Source organism: Oncorhynchus clarkii, chromosome 27 (genome assembly GCF_045791955.1).
Source record: "Oncorhynchus clarkii lewisi isolate Uvic-CL-2024 chromosome 27, UVic_Ocla_1.0, whole genome shotgun sequence".
Classification (NCBI taxonomy): Eukaryota; Metazoa; Chordata; class Actinopteri; order Salmoniformes; family Salmonidae; genus Oncorhynchus; species Oncorhynchus clarkii.
In genome coordinates this window covers 21,126,885-21,150,754 of record NC_092173.1, presented here as the reverse complement: position 1 = coordinate 21,150,754, position 23,870 = coordinate 21,126,885, and the positions used below count along the sequence as shown (strand labels likewise).

General features: G+C 43.9%; 1 protein-coding gene across 3 annotated transcripts in view; it reads right to left on the bottom strand.

The window, feature by feature from the left end:
• LOC139386404 (2-(3-amino-3-carboxypropyl)histidine synthase subunit 1-like) overlaps positions 1-23,870 on the bottom strand; it is a 196,164-nt gene that overhangs the window by 5,692 nt on the left and 166,602 nt on the right. For all 3 annotated transcript variants that reach the window (XM_071131978.1, XM_071131976.1, XM_071131977.1), the window contains exons 7-10: positions 15,697-15,765; positions 12,741-12,897; positions 8,776-8,876; positions 3,184-3,262 (exon numbers count right to left, since the gene is read on the bottom strand). In XM_071131978.1, the coding sequence (XP_070988079.1) occupies positions 3,184-3,262; positions 8,776-8,876; positions 12,741-12,897; positions 15,697-15,765 (406 nt within the window). The remainder of the gene's footprint in view (positions 1-3,183; positions 3,263-8,775; positions 8,877-12,740; positions 12,898-15,696; positions 15,766-23,870) is intronic.

Here is a 23,870-nt window from a genome sequence, read left to right as displayed (position 1 = left end):
CATCTCTTCTTTAACAAGCATCAATGTTGTTGTCATTCCGCTAGTCATCTGTTTCCAGCGTATTACGCTTCCAGTCAATAACAGATGCAAAGTGTGAAAGCATCCAAACCAAAGGAACTGCACAATATTAAGAAATGCTATTGATGGAAGTAGTGTAGAAACCTACCGAAAAACATTTAGGCAACAACAAATTCAATCCCTTTGAGACAACTTCCTGGACAAAACATTTCACTGTAATAGTGAAGGTGTAAACTTGGCAGTAGAAAGCCTAAACAGTATATTTGACCTTTCAGCTTTCCTGTCAAATCTAAAAATGTCAAGCAGACAACCTAAGAAGAATAATAACAATGACAAACGGTTTGATGAAGAATGCAAAAATGTAAGAAAGAAATTGAGAAACCTATCCAACCAAAAACATAGAGACCCGGAAAAGCTGAGTCTACGCCTTCACTCTGGTGAATCACTAAAACAATACAGAAATACACCACGGAAAAAGAAGGAACAGCACGTCAGAAACCAGCTCAATGCAATTGAAGAATCCATAGAATCTAACCACTTCTGGGAAAATGGGGACACACTAAACAAACAACAACACGAAGAGTTATCTATCCAAAACGGAGATGTGTGGATAAACCCCTTCTCCAATCTTTGTGGATATATAACAAATAACAAACAGCCAGCACAGCAACACAATTAGACCCAACCAAACCATGAGAATTTTTTTTTTAAATGACTTGGCACATTGGAAAGAATCAACAAAAAAACAGAGCAAACTAGAATGCTATTTGGCCCCAAACAGAGAGTTCACAGTGGCAGAATACCTGACCACCGTGACTGACCCCAAACAGAGAGTTCAGTGGCAGAATACCTGACCACCGTGACTGACCCCAAACAGAGAGTTCACAGTGGCAGAATACCTGACCACCGTGACTGACCCCAAACAGAGAGTACACAGTGGCAGAATACCTGACCACCGTGACTGATCCAAAATTAAGGAAAGCTTTGACTATGTACAGACTCAGTGAGCATCAAATGTATTTATATAGCCCTTCTTACATCAGCTGATATCTCAAAGTGCTGTACAGAAACCCAGCCTAAAACCCCATACAGCAAGCAATGCAGGTGTAGAAGCACGGCTCTCAAGAGAAGACAGGCTATGTGCACACTGCCCACAAAATGAGGTGGAAACTGAGCTGCACTTCCTAACCTCCTGCCAAATGTATGACCATATTAGAGACCCATATGTCCCTCAGATTACACAGACCCATAAAGAATTTGAAAACAAAACCAATTTTGATAAACTCCCATATCTACTGGGTGAAATACCACAGTGTACAATCACAGCAGCAAGATGTGTGACCTGTTGCCACAAGAAAAGGGCAACCAGAACAAACACCATTGTAAAGCCAACCCATATTTATTTTCCCCTTTGTACTTCAAATATTTGCACATCATTACAACACTGTATATAGACATAATATGACTTTTGAAATGTCTTTATTCTTTTGGAACTTGTGAGTGTAATATTTACTGTTCACTTTTTATTGTTTATTTCACTTTTGTTTATCCATTTCACTTGCTTTGGAAATGTAAAGATATGTTTCCCAAGCCAATAAAGCCCCTTGAATTGAGAGAGAGTGCGAGAGAGAGAGTGCGAGAGAGAGAGCACACGAGAGAGAGAGTAAGAGAGAGAGTGTGAGAGAGAGAACATGCGAGAGAGTACACAAGAGAGAGAGAGAGCACACAAGAGAGAGAGTACGAGAGAGAGTGTGAGAGAGAGAACATGCGAGAGAGCACGAGAGAGAGAGTGCGAGAGAGAGAGTGCGAGAGAGAGAGAGTGCGAGAGAGAGCACGCGAGAGAGAGCACGCGAGAGAGAGTGCGAGAGAGAGCACGCGAGAGAGCACGCGAGAGAGAGCACGCGAGAGAGAGAGCGCGAGAGAGAGCACGCAAGAGAGAGCACACGAGAGAGAGAATGCGAGAGAGAATGCGAGAGAGAGAGAGTGCGAGAGAGAGAGCACGCAAGAGAGAGCACGCGAGATAGAGAAAAGAGAGAGAACATAGGGGCTCCTACTGCATAGCTGTCTCCATGCCTGCCTCTCTCCCCAGCCATATCCAGCCAGCCTGCCTCTCTCCCCAGCCCCATCTAGTCAGCCTGCCTCTCTCCCCAGCCCCATCCAGCCAGCCTGCCTCTCTCCCCAGCCCCATCTAGTCAGCCTGCCTCTCTCCCCAGCCCCATCTAGTCAGCCTGCCTCTCTCCCCAGCCCCATCTAGTCAGCCTGCCTCCCTCCCCAGCCCCATCTAGTCAGCCTGCCTCTCTCCCCAGCCCCATCTAGTCAGCCTGCCTCTCTCCCCAGCCATATCCAGCCAGCCTGCCTCTCTCCCCAGCCATATCCAGCCAGCCTGCCTCTCTCCCCAGCCATATCCAGCCAGCCTGCCTCTCTCCCCAGCCCCATAGTCAGCCTGCCTCTCTCCCTAGCCCCAGCCCCAGCCAGCCTGCCTGCCTCTCTCCCTAGCCCCAGCCAGCCTGCCTGCCTCTCTCCCTAACCCCAGCCCCAGCCAGCCTGCCTGCCTCTCTCCCTAGCCCCAGCCCGCCTGCCTGCCTCTCTCCCTAGCCCCAGCTAGCCTGCCTGCCTGCCTCTCTACCTAGCCCCAGCCCCAGCCAGCCTGCCTGCCTCTCTCCCTAGCCCCAGCTAGCCTGCCTGCCTGCCTCTATCCCCAGCCAGCCTGCCTGCCTCTCTCCCTAGCCCCAGCCAGCCTGTCTGCCTCTCTCCCTAGCCCCATCCAGCCAACCTCTCTCCCTATCCCCAGCCAGCCTGCCTGCCTCTCTCCCTATCCCCAGCCCCAGCCAGCCTGCCTCTCTCCCTATCCCCATCCAGCCAGCCTACCAGCCTCTTTCCCAAGCCCTGTCCTCAGCCCCATCAACCCTACCTGCCTGCTCTGAGACAAGCAGCACTGATGAGCCCCTGCAATGTTAACACCAGACATCAGAACATGAGGTTATTTTCCCACATTTATCACAGGGTGCGAGTTCCTACACAACGCCGCCTTCTCCGAGGGAGAAAAGTCATTTGAAGTGTGTGTATGTGTGTGTGTATGCGTGCACGCTCTTGTCCTCTTTTGATAGTGAATGACAGCAGCAGACAGTGTGGATCGTGGCGAGCTGTTGTAAGACACCTGTTTACCTCATAGGGAGACAGCAGGGGTTTGGAGAAGGCTGTGCCCCAATCAATGGAGAGACGCGGGCAAGCGATCTGGACCCACCTGCAAGGAGAGAGAGAGAACAGAGAGAGAGAACAGAGAGAGAGAACAGAGAGAGAGAGAGAGAGAGAGAGAGAGAGAGAGAGAGAGAGAGAGAGAGATTGCATTAAAGAGGCAGTGCACATCTCAGATAGCAGGGTGGGTAGGTCCATGATGTGAATCTGTGCTGCTGCATTGGGCTGCAGGCAGCTCTGCCTCCACCTGATCTCCTGCATATGTTAGAGGATCTGTCCTGATTCACTCTGAACACAAAACGCACTCTGCATTCATTCATCATACCAGGGAGAGAAAGGAAGGATGCTGAGGAGACAGGGAGAGGAGGGGAGAGGGGGAACACAAACAGGGAAACAGGGAGAGGTGGGTAGGTGTGATAGGAGGAGAAATGGAGGGAAGAGGGAGTTAGGTGAGCTTGAATAAAAAAGCTGCACTAGCCCAGTCTCCACGGAGCTAGCCTACATAGCAAGACAGACAGAGGGGAGGGGGGCTGGGAGTTTGCTAGAGGGAGAGAGACAAAGAAAGATGGAGAGAGGGAGGGGTGATGGAAAAGAAAGGTGAGCGAGAGAGAGGGATTGGCAGTGAGACGTGTTTATCTTAGTGATTGTGTGAGTGAAGGATGTAAACAGCTGGGGGGAGAATGGAGGGAGGAGAGGCAGAGCGGGGTTAAAGAGGTTAGCTTTCACAAATCAATGCTATCCACAGCTCCATCTCCACGGTGACAGCCCCTCCCTGTACCGTCTATCTCCAAACACAGACAGCCACCAGGAATACACCAGACACATTTATGGATTCAGCTGTATTCACATGGACACGGTGAGGAATGAGAGTGCACACATCTTGCTAGATTTCAATACAAATATATGGATTCAGAATCTGTGCACAGGTGTACAGAAAGGTGGGGAGGGAGAAAGATGCTAGCTCTAAAACACTGCATCGTACAACATCTTCAGGGATACTTTCACAAGTTAAACGTCAACTGCTGCAGAAGTGTAAAAACGTAATGAATGCGTATTCACCAGTCTAATTTGGAAGGCAGATAAGTGAGACGTTTCCCCAGCCAATAGTTTTGAAAGTAGTGCTCACAAGCCAAAAGTGGTCCCCGAGAATTGTGCACCATGCCATTGTCCCCCCCTCCCCCCTCTGCCTGTCCACTGAGCCATTGTCCCCCCCTCCCCCCTCTGCCTGTCCACTGAGCCATTGTCCCCCCCTCCCCCCTCTGCCTGTCCACTGAGCCATTGGGCCCACCCTCCCCCCTCTGCCTGTCCACTGAGCCATTGGGCCCACCCTCCCCCCTCTGCCTATCCACTGAGCCATTGGGCCCACCCTCCCCCCTCTGCCTATCCACTGAGCCATTGGGCCCACCCTCCCCCTCTGCCTGTCCACTGAGCCATTGGGCCCACCCTCCCCCTCTGCCTGTCCACTGAGCCATTGGTGGCTCACAACTTAAAGAAAACAGTCACTATCAAATTAGGAATTTCATGGATAATTAATGTAAGACAGTAATTCTGATCATAGATTATGCATGTATGAACTACACATTGACACATCCAGCCCAAAGCGGGAGGTTTAAAACATACTTTCTTCGTAGCCAAAGTACCGGAGCATGTCTTTAAGGAAAGCAATGAGTGGATGGGAGTGGAGGAGAGAGAAGTGAAGGACAGAAGAGGAGGGGAGGAGGATTTGACCATCTCTACTTCCCTCTTTAGAAGCAGTTTCTTAACAGATTGGCCTGGGAGCATGTGTTGTGCCACACTGGCTAGGAACCCAGCACGCCACACAATTAAATTTACAGCCAATATCTGAGCTAAGATCTTCCTAACTCACCGCAGAACCCTCACCACAGGGCATAGACTGAGAGATAGAGAAAGAGAGAGAGTGAGGGAGAGGGAGATGGAAGAGAAAAGACAGAGAGAGAGGGGTTGCTACAGGAAGAGGTAAAGATAACTCCAGTCACAGTCTACTACAGCAACTGCCTCTGAATGTGTCCCCATTTCCCCTGTCCATTTCCTAGCAGCCCTCTGGGTGTAGGGAAACAGGAAGTTCTAGTCATGCCCTGTGAAGAAGACCATCAGTAAGTGAATAGAATCCTGATGACTCTGTGAATGGGGGACCCTGCAGTGAGCTGGGGTAGAGGGAGGACAGCCTGATAAGCAGACTTAATTGAATGAGAGGGAAGGGTACCACACTCAGCTTGCATCCTAAATGGCACCTTTTCCCTGTATAGAAGCACTACCTTTGACCAGAGCCCTAGAGACCCTGGTGAAAAGTAGCGCACTAAATAGGGAATAGGGTAGCATTTGGGAGGCAGGAGGGTTGGGGTGACCACAGAACCTAAAGGGTTCCCCAGTGTTCCCAGTGTGAACTAAGGCCCTGTCCCTGTCCTGCTACATTAGCTTCTCTGGTACATTAGCCCCCCAGTAACAGCTAGGATACATCCCAAATGACACCCTATTCCCTCTACAGCAAACGTCTCTGGTCAAAAGAAGTGCACAATATAGGGTATAGGGTGCCATTTGGGATGCAACCTTAGGCAGACCTCCCTCCACCTGCAAGGCTGCTGCCCTTCAGTTATCCCAGCAGCCTGGACCAAGACAGGCAATAACAAGTAACCTCTTCTCTCCATATCTCAGGAAAATGGTCACTTTAATAAAATAAAAAAGATTAAAACAGGAAAGTTGATTGGAATGTGGGTGAAGAGGAAATGCAAATGATTTGCGGTAAAATGGCATAACACATTGCAGAGTATTTGCGAACCAGTTGAGATAAGTGTGTGTGGGTCTGTCAGATATCTGCACAATGGTTCAAATCAGGCTGGAATCTAATTACACACTTTAAAGTGTTTGCTAATGGTTTCTCTGTATGTCGGAGTGTGTGTGGTGTGTCACTAATGGGAGAGAAAGGCTGGGGGGTGGGTCCTCTCCGCTGCACTGTGTGGGCTAGTACACCTTCCCTCTCTCCCTCCCTTCTCTTTCTGCACTCCTCTCCACAGCCAGACTGCACTGCCTTTCATTCTGTGCCCACAGGTAAACACTGTCCCCAATGTGGGTTCAGAACACAAACAAAACTTTCTTTCAAAGGATGCATCTTGAAGTGTCTGGCTTTAAGACTTTTTGTGATTTCTATTTGTCTACCGTAGGGTGTTTGTGTTTTTGTCAAACCCAGGAATCAATGGAGGTAGATACTCTCCGCCAAAACTAATTCCAAATACTGCTAGGCTAAATAGAGGAAAGTTCAGAAAATCACAACCAACACTGAGTTAGACCAGTGGTTCTGTCTAGGCTAGTCATCTCCTGCTGTGGGCCAATCTCACTCATCTTCCTGACCATTCCGGATTGCCTACCTAAAAAAGTAAATCTCATTCACATAATTAACAACCCCTTAGTCTCTCTTAGCCCTTTCATACACAGATAAAGATCCCACTAATGTATCATGCTTCTTTTAACCTGCTTTTTGGTACATCTGAAAGGGGCAGGGGGGAATACCTAGTCATGATTCCTGCATTTTCACAGACCCTATTACCAAAATACAGGTATCGGGTCTGTGTAAACGATTCTCTGCAAGTAAATTAATTTACACTTCCATTGTTTAACACCTCCTTAATTTGCAATGCAAACAGCCCCCATGGTTTAGCAAGATGCCCATCCCAATTTGCCAGTTGTATAAAAGGGGTAGGTTGTATAAAAGGGGTAGGTTGTATAAAAGGGGTAGGTTGTATAAAAGGGGTAGGATGTATAAAAGGGGTAGGTTGTATAAAAGGGGTAGGATGTATAAAAGGGGTAGGATGTATAAAAGGGGTAGGATGTATAAAAGGGGTAGGTTGTATAAAAGGGGTAGGTTGTATAAAAGGGGTAGGATGTATAAAAGGGGTAGGTTGTATAAAAGGGGTAGGATGTATAAAAGGGGTAGGTTGTATAAAAGGGGTAGGTTGTATAAAAGGGGTATGTTGTATAAAGGGGGTAGGTTGTATAAAAGGGGTAGGTTGTATAAAAGGGGTATGTTGTATAAAAGGGGTAGGTTGTATAAAAGGGGTAGGTTGTATAAAAGGGGTAGGTTGTATAAAAGGGGTAGGTTGTATAAAAGGGGTAGGTTGTATAAAAGGGGTAGGTTGTATAAAAGGGGTAGGTTGTATAAAAGGGGTAGGTTGTATAAAAGGGGTAGGTTGTATAAAAGGGGTAGGTTGTATAAAAGGGGTAGGTTGTATAAAAGGGGTAGGATGTATAAAAGGGGTATGTTGTATAAAAGGGGTAGGTTGTATAAAAGGGGTAGGTTGTATAAAAGGGGTAGGATGTATAAAAGGGGTAGGTTGTATAAAAGGGGTAGGATGTATAAAAGGGGTAGGTTGTATAAAAGGGGTATACTTGCAAGAAAGTGGTAAATAATATACCACATCTTCTGTCTGAAATATATATTTGTGATCAGGCCTCTACTCTAACACCTCTGCAGAGCCACCTCAGGACCATTCTCATTATCTGGGGTCCTGCTGAGAGCCGTGTATCACTGAGATAGCCCTGTAATGTCAGCCATCACGCCATTCCTGTCACGTCTTCCCTGTAACATAAAACTTTTAATGTCATTCCTGTAACGTCCTCCCTGTGACCCCAGTCTACCCTTTGGCGTCATAGGGCTGAAACAAAAGGGATGATGACTGCGTACAACCCTGTGATATCATTAACTTTGTGTCTGTCAGACCCATGACGCCAGTCAGCCCTGTCACTATCTACTGACTGAGCGACCCTTGTCTGGCAGCTCTCCGCATAACATTTGAAAAGCAGTTATTTTGCATCCCACTCTGAGCTCTTAATTTACGGCCTCTGAGCTGTCTAAATAGGTGCCTGTGAATCGCCTGTGAATATTTTGTCCAGTTTGAGTCGTGCCAGGCTTATGAATTCCCTGTTTTGCGTAACTGCCTTAGAGTGGTGAGATCACAGCACCAAAGAAAACAAGAGCAGCAAACACCTCCTTTTATCACGCTCTCCCCTGTTTCAACACAACCTCCTCAACTACCTCTGTGTCCCCCGATCTCTCTCCCTCCTTCCATCTCTCCTTCTGTCCCTCCTTCACACACTCCTCCCTCACACATCGCACTACTCATTACTCCACAGTGAGAGGCCAATCTGCTGAGAGTGTGGACTGTGGAGAATGTGTGCATTTGTGTGTCTCAGAGAGCCCTTCTGCACATCAGTGTCTCACTGCCTCCTCCTTGCCCTCTTCTTTCTGCCAGCCAGACAGACAGTCATAGAAATCAAAGCGACTTGAGCTTGAAGCACGAGCGGTTTCACTTTACAAACTTTTGGAGTTTTCTTTTCAAGATATAATGACTGTGCCTCGCTGGATAACAGTGTCGGATGACAGAGCATTTCAGATGGCGTCTCTCTGTGTATATCAGGGATATGTACCAAAGACAAGAGGACAAGTCTCAAAACATTCTCACCGCCTTTCACCGCGCGCGTGTGTGTGTGTGTGTGTGTGTGTGTGTGTGTGTGTGTGTGTGTGTGTGTGTGTGTGTGCTGTAGACTCACGCATCCACTTCTGCCATCAGGTCCAGCTTGCTGGGGAAAATCTCAGACAGCAGCACTCGAGTGAAGGACTTGCCAAGAGACTCAAGCTTGGATTCCAGGTGCTATGATGGAAAGACAGAGAGAAACAGAGAGAGAGAGAAATATAAAGAGTGAGGGAGTGATGAGAGTAGGACGACGGAGAGAGGGAGAGTATGGTCACACTAGCTTCGAGCCCACACGAAGAACACGTGTGTGTTTGTGCAGGCCTTAGACTCACAAGAGACCTGTCTGTGTTGCCTGCCTATACAGCTACACACACACACACACTGCCACTCGTTCTGCTGTTCCACTAGAGGGTCCTTCAAAAGTCCTTCAGAGCTCCCCAGTCTAGTGTTTCTTAGTTAGTTAACCAGCTAATAATAATAATAATAATAATATGGCTAATTAACACAGCTAGCTCTCAATGATGGAGCCCAGCGATACTGGAGAAAACAACACAATAACATCACTAGATAAAACACATCACCACCCAATAACATCAACATTAAACACATCACCACCCAATAACATCAACATATTAAACACCCCACCACCCAATAACATCACTAGATAAAACACATCACCACCCAATAACATCACTAGATAAAACACATGACCACCCAATAACATCACTAGATAAAGCACATGACCACCCAATAACATCACTAGATAAAACACATCACCACCCAATAACATCACTAGATAAAACACATGACCACCCAATAACATCACTAGATAAAACACATGACCACCCAATAACATCAACATATTAAACACATCACCACCCAATAACATCACTAGATAAAACACATCACCACCCAATAACATCACTAGATAAAACACATCACCACCCAATAACATCAACATATTAAACACATGACCACCCAATAACATCACTAGATAAAACACATCACCACCCAATAACATCACTAGATAAAACACATCACCACCCAATAACATCAACATATTAAACACATGACCACCCAATAACATCACTAGATAAAACACATCAAGACCCAATAACATCACTAGATAAAACACATCACCACCCAATAACATCAACATATTAAACACATCACCACCCAATAACATCACTAGATAAAACACATCACCACCCAATAACATCACTAGATAAAACACATGACCACCCAATAACATCACTAGATAAAACACATCACCACCCAATAACATCAACATATTAAACACATCACCACCCAATAACATCAACATATTAAACACATGACCACCCAATAACATCAACATATTAAACACATCACCACCCAATAACATCACTAGATAAAACACATCACCACCCAATAACATCACTAGATAAAACACATGACCACCCAATAACATCACTAGATAAAACACATGACCACCCAATAACATCACTAGATAAAACACATCACCACCCAATAACATCACTAGATAAAACACATCACCACCCAATAACATCACTAGATAAAACACATCACCACCCAATAACATCACTAGATAAAACACATCACCACCCAATAACATCACTAGATAAAACACATCACCACCCAATAACATCACTAGATAAAACACATCACCACCCAATAACATCACTAGATAAAACACATCGCCACCCAATAACATCACTAGATAAAACACATGACCACCCAATAACATCAACATATTAAACACATCACCACCCAATAACATCAACATATTAAACACATCACCACCCAATAACATCAACATATTAAACACATCACCACCCAATAACATCAACATATTAAACACCCCACCACCCAATAACATCACTAGATAAAACACATCGCCACCCAATAACATCACTAGATAAAACACATGACCACCCAATAACATCAACATATTAAACACATCACCACCCAATAACATCAACATATTAAACACATCACCACCCAATAACATCAACATATTAAACACATCACCACCCAATAACATCAACATATTAAACACATCACCACCCAATAACATCAACATATTAAACACCCCACCACCCAATAACATCACTAGATAAAACACATGACCACCCAATAACATCACTAGATAAAACACATCACCACCCAATAACATCACTAGATAAAACACATCACCACCCAATAACATCACTAGATAAAACACATGACCACCCAATAACATCAACATATTAAACACATCACCACCCAATAACATCAACATATTAAACACATCACCACCCAATAACATCAACATATTAAACACATCACCACCCAATAACATCAACATATTAAACACATCACCACCCAATAACATCAACATATTAAACACCCCACCACCCAATAACATCACTAGATAAAACACATGACCACCCAATAACATCAACATATTAAACACATGACCACCCAATAACATCACTAGATAAAACACATCACCACCCAATAACATCAACATATTAAACACCCCACCACCCAATAACATCACTAGATAAAACACATGACCACCCAATAACATCACTAGATAAAACACATCACCACCCAATAACATCAACATATTAAACACATGACCACCCAATAACATCACTAGATAAAACACATCACCACCCAATAACATCACTAGATAAAACACATCACCACCCAATAACATCACTAGATAAAACACATCACCACCCAATAACATCAACATATTAAACACATGACCACCCAATAACATCACTAGATAAAACACATCACCACCCAATAACATCACTAGATAAAACACATCACCACCCAATAACATCACTAGATAAAACACATCACCACCCAATAACATCACTAGATAAAACACATGACCACCCAATAACATCACTAGATAAAACACATCACCACCCAATAACATCACTAGATAAAACACATCACCACCCAATAACATCACTAGATAAAACACATCACCACCCAATAACATCACTAGATAAAACACATCGCCACCCAATAACATCACTAGATAAAAGTGTTGAGCCAGTTCAGGGACCGGGCTTCCTTCTGTGTTGGTGAATGTCTTTGAAGAGGGCCCACTGGACCAAGTGTTAAGACCGTGTTCAGAACGTCAACTTCCAAAAGATTCCCTAACGGTTAGCAAAGAGAGATAAACCTCTGCAGGCAGCCACACTGAGATTCTCTGTTCTCTAGTGGGTTATTTCTCACTCTTTACTATGACAGCCTGGGTTGTTTTCTGAGATTATACAGTCCTGTCCAGACAAAGACATATCACACAACTCAACCACTTAATGTAAACACTGGCCCAATGAGGGGTAGAACTAGTGACACTACTGTAAGAAAGTAGAAATACATTCTATTGGAATCCCTTCATCTCTCTGTCTGACTACTTACTGTATGTGGATAAAATTCAAAGTTTTCATACAGGTTTGAAAAGTGGGGGGGAAATGACAAGAGAAACCTGGGTTTGGTTTTAAAATATCATCTGACAGCAAGAGGAGAGGAGAGATGACAGAAAACACTATGCTACTCTCAGTCTCTCTCGGTCTCTTCCTCCCAGCATACCAATTAGAGAAAAGAATGAGGCGAGGACGTGGAGGAAGAATCCCAAACAAAGTCAAACACAACGCATGAGAGGAAAACAAAAAGCGGACAGATCAAACAGAGGAGAGAACAAAGGGAAGAGTGCTGAGACGGGGGGCAGGCTTGAGAGCAGACTAGGGATCCAACAACCCCCCCATGTAGGACCGATCGATGAAGACCCCCAGGCACACACATACACACACCAGCCAAATGCCAACTGATGGAGGTAGCGGTGCGTGTATGGAGGGGTGTGGTTCGGCTTTACATTCTATAGTCTTCACAGGTGCATTTAGCTGCTTGTCTGAGTAACAGAGAAGTTGTGCCCCACAAAACGTATTACACATCATTGTATATGTGAAGGTCTCAGAGTGTGAGGGAGGGGTAGAATCAGGATAAGTGTGAAATCTCTGAGATGCAGGCTCATACCTCCATGACCTTAGGGTTGCCCTGCCGGCCCAGCGTGCCCAGGATCAGGCCCCATCTCTGGGCAGAGCGAGCTTTGTCGATGGCCTGGAGCCGGATGGACCGCATGGCTTCATGGTCATAGTACTCCCTGGAGAATATCTTACTGTACGGGTCGTACCTAAAAACAAACAAACAAACAAACAAACAAACAAACAAAAACACACACACACACACACACACACACACACACACACACACACACACACACACACACACACACACACACACACACACACACACACACACACACACACACACACACACACACACACACACACCATGCATATTAGTGTGTATTGTTCACAACAGGTTACCTCGAGGATAGACAGGCAAGAAGAGAAAATCCAATCATGAAAATCCATCAAGTATTAAGGCAGTTATCTGAGAGAAAATAGTGGCATTTTAGAGAATCTAATCTTTCTCTCTCTACCAGGAGAGCTCAGCTCAGCACATCTTGAGATTATCATCTTGTTTATTAGAAAGCCTGAGAGGAGGGCAGTAGTGCATACGTTCATAACACAAACACAATTTCACTTCACAAACAAGATCTCATATAAATACTGTTTCACGCCAATACAGCTGAGTGGAAATGACACCATAAAGACAACCTCCAACAAGGTGAACCATGTCACATTAATCCTGTGTATTACTGACAATAATGACATTCTGCAATCTATGTCAGACTCATCCACAGCGGTACACTGTATATTTATATACAGTGCCGTGAAAAAGTATACTGATTATCTTTATTTTTGATATTGCAAGTTTTTCAACCAAAACCTAATATTAGATCAAGGGAACCTGAGTTTACAAATAACAAAAAATGGAATACTTGCTTCATTTATTTAATGAACAAAGTTATGCAGCACCCAATTCTCCTGTGTGAAAAAGTAATTGCCCCTTATACTCAATAACTGGTTGTGCCACCTTTAGCTGCAATGACTGCAACCAAATGCTTCCTTTATTTGTTGATCAGTCTCTCACAACGCTGTGGAGGAATTTTGGCCCACTTCTGCAGGCAGAACTGCTTTAACTCAGCGACATTTGTGGGTTTTCAAGCATGAACTGCTCGTTTCATATCCTGCCACAACACATCAATTGGGATCAGGTCTGGACTTTGACTAGGCCATTCCAAAACTTCAAATGTGTTGCTTTCTAACCATTTTCATGTGGACTTGATTGTGTGTTTTGGATCATTGTCTTGCTGCATGACCCAGCTGCGCTGCAGCTTCAGCTCACAGATGGATGACCTGACATTCTCCTGTAGAATTCTCTGATACAGAGCAGAATTCATGGTTCCTTCTATTAAGGCAAGTCGCCCAGGTCCTGAGGCAGCAAAGCATCCCCAAACCATCACACTACCACCACCATGCTTGACCGTTGGTATGAGGTTCTTACTGTGGAATGCAGTGTTTGGTTTTCGCCAGGTATGATGGGACCCATCTCGTCCAAAAAGTTGACTCAAGCTTGACAAAAAGCACCTGGAAGCACCTGGATGACACCTGGATGACACCTGGATGACTCTTGGAAGAATGTTCACTGGACAGATGAGTCAAAAGTATACATTTTATGAAATAAATTAAATAAGTATGTAATGGTTGTGTTATTTGTTCACTCAGGTTCCCTTTATCTAATGTTAGGTTTGGTTGGAGATCTGATAACATTCCATATCAAAAATAAGCAAAAGTCGAGAAAATTAGAAAGGGGGCAAATATTTTTTTCACAGTACTGTACATTGTACACACAGTGCATGATTAGCTCTTTACACTTGTACCAGTATATGGGTTGAAAATAGCGCCTAAATTGGACCGCAGTGGCTGTACAGTAACATGCAGTACATTACGTCAGAGCTCAAGGTCTCCCGCTTCACAGCACACTATTGGTTTTGACTGACAGTGGTTCTGAACACCGCGCACGACAAGAAGTTGCCCCCATCCCTCCAGTTAATTGGGCAACTTCTGCAAATGTTTGGTTGTCTGAGTGAGTTCGGAAATAAAGCAACACTTCACGGCACAATGCCTCTCCCCATGTGACCTACTTGTATGTATGTACTGACATGTATGTGGAACTGATAGATGCACACACACACACTACATGTTAATGTTTTTAAATGTATGTGAATTGTAAAGTATTTTATCTGTAATGTCTTTTTTGTTATGTGTCAGAGCCCAGTAAGGCTAGCTGTCGCCATAGGCGTCGGCTAGTTGGGATCCTAAGAAATCAAATGTATGATCTGCTTCTCTGAATTGCCTTGTGAAAGCCTAACACTGTAAGATCGTACTTTGTAACTTTGCTAACCAAATTGGCAATATAACACGCTTTCAAATCATACCCACCTGAACAGATTGCGATTTCTAATGGACCATTTTGGAATGCGTAAACAACAACAGTAATTATGTAAAGGCAGGGGTGCAGGGCTGTGTTCCAAACAAAACTTACAGTCGGATTCCTCTAGTTCCTCAACATAGCACCTTATAGTTGACTCTTCTTTGAGTCATAAAAGTGCATTAAAATTATTTAGGAACTGTGCACACTTTGCAAAGGTGTGTGATAACTTGGAGATAACAGTTAGACCTCTCACTCAAACCCTTGTCATTGTTTTGTCTTATGTTGCACCTACCCCAAATTTTCCAGGAATCTTCTTATCATGTTGCTGAATGTATACAGAGTATTTTCTGATTTCGTTATCTTCAAATGCAGCCAAAAGTACAGTAAATGTAAAATGCACATAAAATCAACAGTGTAATGTTTGGATTTGGTCTTGTGCTAATAATTTCCCCATGATCTCCAAACTGTTCCCTTTTGATGGTTATGTATAGGATTTCCATATTTCTTCTCTAAGACACATTTCAATTGAGCCCTATCCATATAGGCTGATTCCCACGAGTGTAAAGGGTAAAGGGTTAAAGTTATTTACCTGTAGGCAGGTATCTCTGGATTTGCAATCATGATCGATTCCAGATGGAACCTGCCATCTCCCAGGTAGCTATAAATACAAACACATCAACACACAGAGACACAGGATGAGAGAGATACAAACACAGTAAGACAGATACACTCCCTGCTGGCAAGCATACCTGCTGTGGAACAACAATACAAATCCGTCCCATCTCTCCCTCACCTCTCTCCCTGCCCATTCCTCCTCTCTCACTCTCACCCTTCTCTTTCACACACTCTCTCGCACTCTCTCTCTCCCCCTCCTGGTGGAAAAAAGTAGTCTCAGCAGACCTATGCCTGGGGTTTAGGGGTTCAAGGTGTGACCAGAGGCTTCTGATGTATAGGAACACCATCACACAGCACCCCGGTGATGGCCCCATGTTGTTTATCCACTACCAGGCTTTCTCAGTTAACCCAGGGGGTGTTATTAGTTGGACCGCCTAGACCCGTGATGGGGCAGGGTTCAACGGGAGCACACGCAAGCACGACACACACACACCATCATTATCATCCCATGGGGTGTGCTGGGAGGAGGCCTGCTATTGGCTGAGTGAGGGGTCTAGGCCTCTCTGTTACCGTGGCAAGTCCGCAGAGGCCCAGGGGGAGACAGAGACAATTAGAGGAGCTAATTAGCCAGCGTTTAGGAAAGTGTGTGTGGAACAGGCTGTGGGTGAGCTTCCACAGGGACACCCAGGAGCCACAACTAACCTCCACACAGGCAGGCAGGCCTGCATGCATACACACACACAAAATAACACACACCCACTAGTGGTGCAGGGATTGACTCATAACTGCAGTCTCTGGGGTTATATCTGGGTTTAGGGTCATGAAATATTGTATGGATGAAGGGCAGGTGGCTGGCGGGTTGAATAAAAAGAAAACAATGCATCAAAAATGCATAATTATTGTGCAATTCATGTCTACAGGCTACACTGAGGTTCATCTTCCATGATTTTTATCTGCTGTTAGTGTGTAAGGCTACGTTAGTGTGTAAGGCTACGTTAGTGTGTACGGCTACGTTAGTGTGTAAGGCTACGTTAGTGTGTAAGCCTACGTTAGTGTGTAAGCCTACGTTAGTGTGTAAGCCTACGTTAGTGTGTAAGCCTACGTTAGTGTGTAAGGCTACGTTAGTGTGTAAGCCTACGTTAGTGTGTAAGCCTACGTTAGTGTGTAAGCCTACGTTAGTGTGAACGGCTACGTTAGTGTGTACGGCTACGTTAGTGTGTACGGCTACGTTAGTGTGTACGGCTACGTTAGTGTGTAAGGCTACGTTAGTGTGTAAGGCTACGTTAGTGTTTAAGGCTACGTTAGTGTTTAAGGCTACGTTAGTGTGTAAGGCTACGTTAGTGTTTAAGGCTACGTTAGTGTTTAAGGCTACGTTAGTGTGCAAGGCTACGTTAGTGTGCAAGGCTACGTTAGTGTGCAAGGCTACGTTACTGTTTAAGGCTACGTTAGTGTGTAAGGCTACGTTAGTGTGTAAGCCTACGTTAGTGTGTACGGCTACGTTAGTGTGTACGGCTACGTTAGTGTGTAAGGCTACGTTAGTGTGTAAGGCTACGTTAGTGTGTAAGGCTACGTTAGTGTGTAAGCCTACGTTAGTGTGTAAGCCTACGTTAGTGTGTACGGCTACGTTAGTGTGTACGGCTACGTTAGTGTGTAAGGCTACGTTAGTGTGTAAGGCTACGTTAGTGTGTAAGGCTACGTTAGTGTTTAAGGCTACGTTAGTGTGCAAGGCTACGTTAGTGTTTAAGGCTACGTTAGTGTTTAAGGCTACGTTAGTGTTTAAGGCTACGTTAGTGTTTAAGGCTACGTTAGTGTGTAAGGCTACGTTAGTGTGTACGGCTACGTTAGTGTGTAAGGCTACGTTAGTGTTTAAGGCTACGTTAGTGTTTAAGGCTACGTTAGTGTTTAAGGCTACGTTAGTGTTTAAGGCTACGTTAGTGTTTAAGGCTACGTTAGTGTTTAAGGCTACGTTAGTGTGTAAGGCTACGTTAGTGTGTAAGGCTACGTTAGTGTTTAAGGCTACGCATTAGGGCTTAATCCTACATGCACCAAATACATAACCAATTACAAAATGCTTTTGGAAACTTGGGCAGAAATAGTTAACGTCGATCCATTGAGGCAAAAAGGACAATGTCAGAGTTCATTTCAATAAGAGAAAAGCTATAAAATGGAGAATTGAAAATAAAGAGAAGGGTGGGCCAAAACAGTAGTCTAATGTTTGGGAAAGATGTTCTGTGTGCTGATTGTGAGGCGCCATAAATTTGGACGCAAGACCGGCACGTCAAGGGAGCTACACAGCTCACAGTAGTCTAATGTTTGGGAAAGATGTTCTGTGTGCTGATTGTGAGGCGCCATAAATTTGGACGCAAGACCGGCACGTCAAGGGAGCTACACAGCTCAGTTGGTTAAATTGAATAGTAACTGAAAACTGGACACTGACTGTAGATCTATAACTTTGATGGGGGCAGGGCCTAAGAAAAACCTGAAATCATCATGAGGGGCTGCAGTGGTTTGTGAATCTGTGTACCCACATCCATATCTATACCACATCCACACCCACATCCATATTTATACCCACATCAATACCCACATCCATATCTATACCCACATCTATACCCAGAGCCATATCCATACCCACATATATACCCACATCCATATCTATACCCACATATATACCCACATCCATATCTATACCCACATATATACCCACATCCATATCTATACCCACATCCATATCTATACCCACATCTATACCCACAGCCATATCCATACCCACATATATACCCACATCCATATCTATACCCACATATATACCCACATCCATATCTATACCCACATCTATATCTATACCCACATATATACCCACATCCAAATCTATACTCACATCAATATCCATATCTATTACCACATCCATATCCATACCCACATCCAAATCTATACCCACATCCATATCCATACCCACATATATACCCACATCCATATCTATACCCACATCCATATCTATACCCACATCTATACCCATACCACATCTACAGTGCCTTGCGAAAGTATTCGGCCCCCTTGAACTTTGCGACCTTTTGCCACATTTCAGGCTTCAAACATAAAGATATAAAACTGTATTTTTTTGTGAAGAATCAACAACAAGTGGGACACAATCATGAAGTGGAACGACATTTATTGGATATTTCAAACTTTTTTAACAAATCAAAAACTGAAAAATTGGCCGTGCAAAATTATTCAGCCCCTTTACTTTCAGTGCAGCAAACTCTCTCCAGAAGTTCAGTGAGGATCTCTGAATGATCCAATGTTGACCTAAATGACTAATGATGATAAATACAATCCATCTGTGTGTAATCAAGTCTCCGTATAAATGCACCTGCACTGTGATAGTCTCAGAGGTCCGTTAAAAGCGCAGAGAGCATCATGAAGAACAAGGAACACACCAGGCAGGTCCGAGATACTGTTGTGAAGAAGTTTAAAGCCGGATTTGGATACAAAAAGATTTCCCAAGCTTTAAACATCCCAAGGAGCACTGTGCAAGCGACAATATTGAAATGGAAGGAGTATCAGACCACTGCAAATCTACCAAGACCTGGCCGTCCCTCTAAACTTTCAGCTCATACAAGGAGAAGACTGATCAGAGATGCAGCCAAGAGGCCCATGATCACTCTGGATGAACTGCAGAGATCTACAGCTGAGGTGGGAGACTCTGTCCATAGGACAACAATCAGCCATATATTGCACATATCTGGCCTTTATGGAAGAGTGGCAAGAAGAAAGCCATTTCTTAAAGATATCCATAAAAAGTGTTGTTTAAAGTTTGCCACAAGCCACCTGGGAGACACACCAAACATGTGGAAGAAGGTGCTCTGGTCAGATGAAACCAAAATTGAACTTTTTGGCAACAATGCAAAACGTTATGTTTGGCGTAAAAGCAACACAGCTGAACACACCATCCCCACTGTCAAACATGGTGGTGGCAGCATCATGGTTTGGGCCTGCTTTTCTTCAGCAGGGACAAGGAAGATGGTTAAAATTGATGGGAAGATGGATGGAGCCAAATACAGGATCATTCTGGAAGAAAACCTGATGGAGTCTGCAAAAGACCTGAGACTGGGACGGAGATTTGTCGTCCAACAAGACAATGATCCAAAACATAAAGCAAAATCTACAATGGAATGGTTCAAAAATAAACATATCCAGGTGTTAGAATGACCAAGTCAAAGTCCAGACCTGAATCCAATCGAGAATCTGTGGAAAGAACTGAAAACTGCTGTTCACAAATGCTCTCCATCCAACCTCACTGAGCTCGAGCTGTTTTGCAAGGAGGAATGGGAAAAAATGTCAGTCTCTCGATGTGCAAAACTGATAGAGACATACCCCAAGCGACTTACAGCTGTAATCGCAGCAAAAGGTGGCGCTACAAAGTATTAACTTAAGGGGGCTGAATAATTTTGCACGCCCAATTTTTCAGTTTTTGATTTGTTAAAAAAGTTTGAAATATCCAATAAATGTCGTTCCACTTCATGATTTTATATCAGTTTTATATCTTTATGTTTGAAGCCTGAAATGTGGCAAAAGGTCGCAAAGTTCAAGGGGGCCGAATACTTTCGCAAGGCACTGTATATCTATACCCACATCCATATCTATACCTACATCCATATCTATACCCACATGCATATCTATACCCACATGCATATCTATACCCACATCTATATCTATACCCATAACTATACCCACATCCATACCCACATCCATATCTATACCCACATCCATATCCCTATACATACCCGCATCCATATCTATACCCACATCCATACACACATCAACATCTATACCCACATCCATATCTATACCCACATCTATACCCATACCACATCTATATCTATACCCACATCCATATCTATACCCACATCTATATCTATACCCACATGCATATCTATACCCACATCTATATCTACACCCAAAACTCTACCCACATCTATACCCACATCCATATCCATACCCACATATATACCCACATCCATATCTATACCCATACCCACATCCATATCTACACCCACATCCATACACACATCTATACCCACATCCACATCCACATCCATATCTATACCCACATCCACATCTATATCCACATCCATATCTATACCCACATTCATATCTATACCCCACATCCATATCTATACCCCACATCCATATCTATACCCACACCCACATGCATATCCATACCCACATCCATATCCATATCTATAGCCACATCCATATCTATACCCACACCCACATGCATATCCATACCCACATCCATATCCATATCTATAGCCACATCCATATCTATAGCCACATCCATATCTATAGCCACATCCATATCTATACCCACATCCATATCTATACCCACATCCATATCTATACCCACATCCATATCCATACCCACATCCATACCCACATCCATATCTATACCCACATCCATATCTATACCCACATCCATATCTATAGCCACATCCATATCTATACCCACATCCATATCTATACCCACATCCATATCTATACCCCACATCCATATCTATACCCACACCCACATGCATATCCATACCCACATCCATATCCATATCTATAGCCACATCCATATCTATAGCCACATCCATATCTATACCCACATCCATATCTATACCCACATCCATATCCATACCCACATCCATACCCACATCCATATCTATACCCACATCCATATCTATACCCACATCCATATCTATACCCACACCCACATCCATACCCACATCCATACCCACATCCATATCTATACCCACATCCATATCCATACCCACATCCATCCATACCCACATCCATATCTATACCCATACCCACATATGCAGTCAGAGCCGGTTCTAGCCATTTGGGGGCCCCCTCGACAGCGGAAAGAGTTAATTCACTTCAATTCTATACATTTTGTCATGTGGCATATTTTTTTGTTGTTGGAGTTTTACAGCAAATTTCCCGCAATTCTACACATTTTGCCATAGAGTGGAGAGAAATCTTTGCAGAAATGTTCCACATGCATATCTATACCCACATCTATATCTACACCCATAACTCTACCCACATCTATACCCACATCCATATCCATACCCACATATATACCCACATCCATATCTATACCCATACCCATACCCACATCCATATCTATACCCACATCCACATCCATACCCACATCGATATCTATACCCACATCTATACCACCCACATCCATACACACATCTATACCCACATCCACATCTATACCCACATCCAAACCCATTTCTATACCCACATCCACATCTATATCCACATCCATACCCATATCTATACCTATACCCACATCCATAACTATACCCACATCCATATCCATACCCCACATCCATATCTATACCCACACCCACATGCATATCCATACCCACATCCATATCTATAGCCACATCCATATCTATACCCACATCCATATCTATACCCACATCCATATCTATACCCACATCCATATCCACATGCATATCTATACCCACATCCATATCTATACCCACATCCATATCCATACCCACATCTATACCCACATCCATATCTATACCCACATCCATATCCATACCCACATCCATATCTATACCCACATCCATATCCATACCCCACATCCATATCTATACCCACACCCACATCCATACCCACATCCATACCCATATCCATATCTATACCCACACCCACATCCATACCCATATCCATACCCACATCCATATCTATACCCACATCCATATCCATACCCACATCCAGCCATACCCACATCCATATCTATACCCACATCCATATATATACCCACACCCACATCCATACCCACATCCATATCTATACCCACACCCATACCCACATCCATCCATACCCACATCCATACCCACATCCATATCTATACCCACACCCACATCCATACCCACATCCATACCCACATCCATATCTATACCCACACCCACATCTATACCCACATCCATATCTATACCCACACACATATCCATACCCACATCCATACCCACATCTATACCCACATCCATATCTATACCCACACCCACATCCATACCCACATCTATACCCACATCCATATCTATACCCACACCCACATCCATACCCACATCCATATCTATACCCACATCCATACCCACATCCATACCCATACCCACATATGCAGTCAGAGCCGGTTCTAGCCATTTGGGGGCCCCCTCGACAGCGGAGAGAGTTAATTCACTTCAATTCTATACATTTTGTCATGTGGCATATTTTTTTGTTGTTGGAGTTTTACAGAAAATTTCCCGCAATTCTACACATTTTGCCATAGAGTGGAGAGAAATCTTTGCAGTTTTTAATGAGAGTGACTAAAAATCATTAGGGGCCCACTAAAGGTCAGTAATTTCACCACGATTACTAAGTTTAGATAGCTGGCCGCTAGAATAACTTACCAATCAATAATGTTCAGCTGGCATGGGCTAATTGAGTGACTGACAGTGACTAACAACAGACAAACTGCTAAAATGTTAACCAAATTTAAAAATGGCACCTTGTGTATTATACTTTTCTAACCTCCAACTGAACAAATAATTTGACACGCAGGGGGGGGGGGGGCATTTGCCCATCCCTGGTCTATAACCTCTCACATAGCCTAATATAATATTAACTCCTGAAGAATTAAGCAGATATTGCAGGAAAATGATACACCAAATGTAATGTGACTCAGAAACAGCATCTTGAGAGAATGAATTTAAGGTTAGGGACCATCTGTAGAGGTACTATCTTTATCAGCATCATAACAGCTGATTGTATTTCAACCACAAAAGTACGCATGCAAACCAACCTGAAATCTTGTCAGAAACATGTTGGGTCATTTTCACAGGATTTAATTCCCTTCAAACCGGGCAAACTGATGTAATTTAGAAATGTTGGCATTACTGCATTTTCTCTCCAGTCCCTAAACGTTTGGCTGCACGAGAGAAGCAGAGATGAAAGAGAAAATTTGACAGATGTCAACTAGCATTCATTCTATCGATGTAAGACATTTTCTGGTGAGCAAGGGTTTATTTAGTCTTCTAGGCCAAGAGAAGCAGCATGTATCTAATTACAGACTAACAAATAGCCTACCAAAATGTC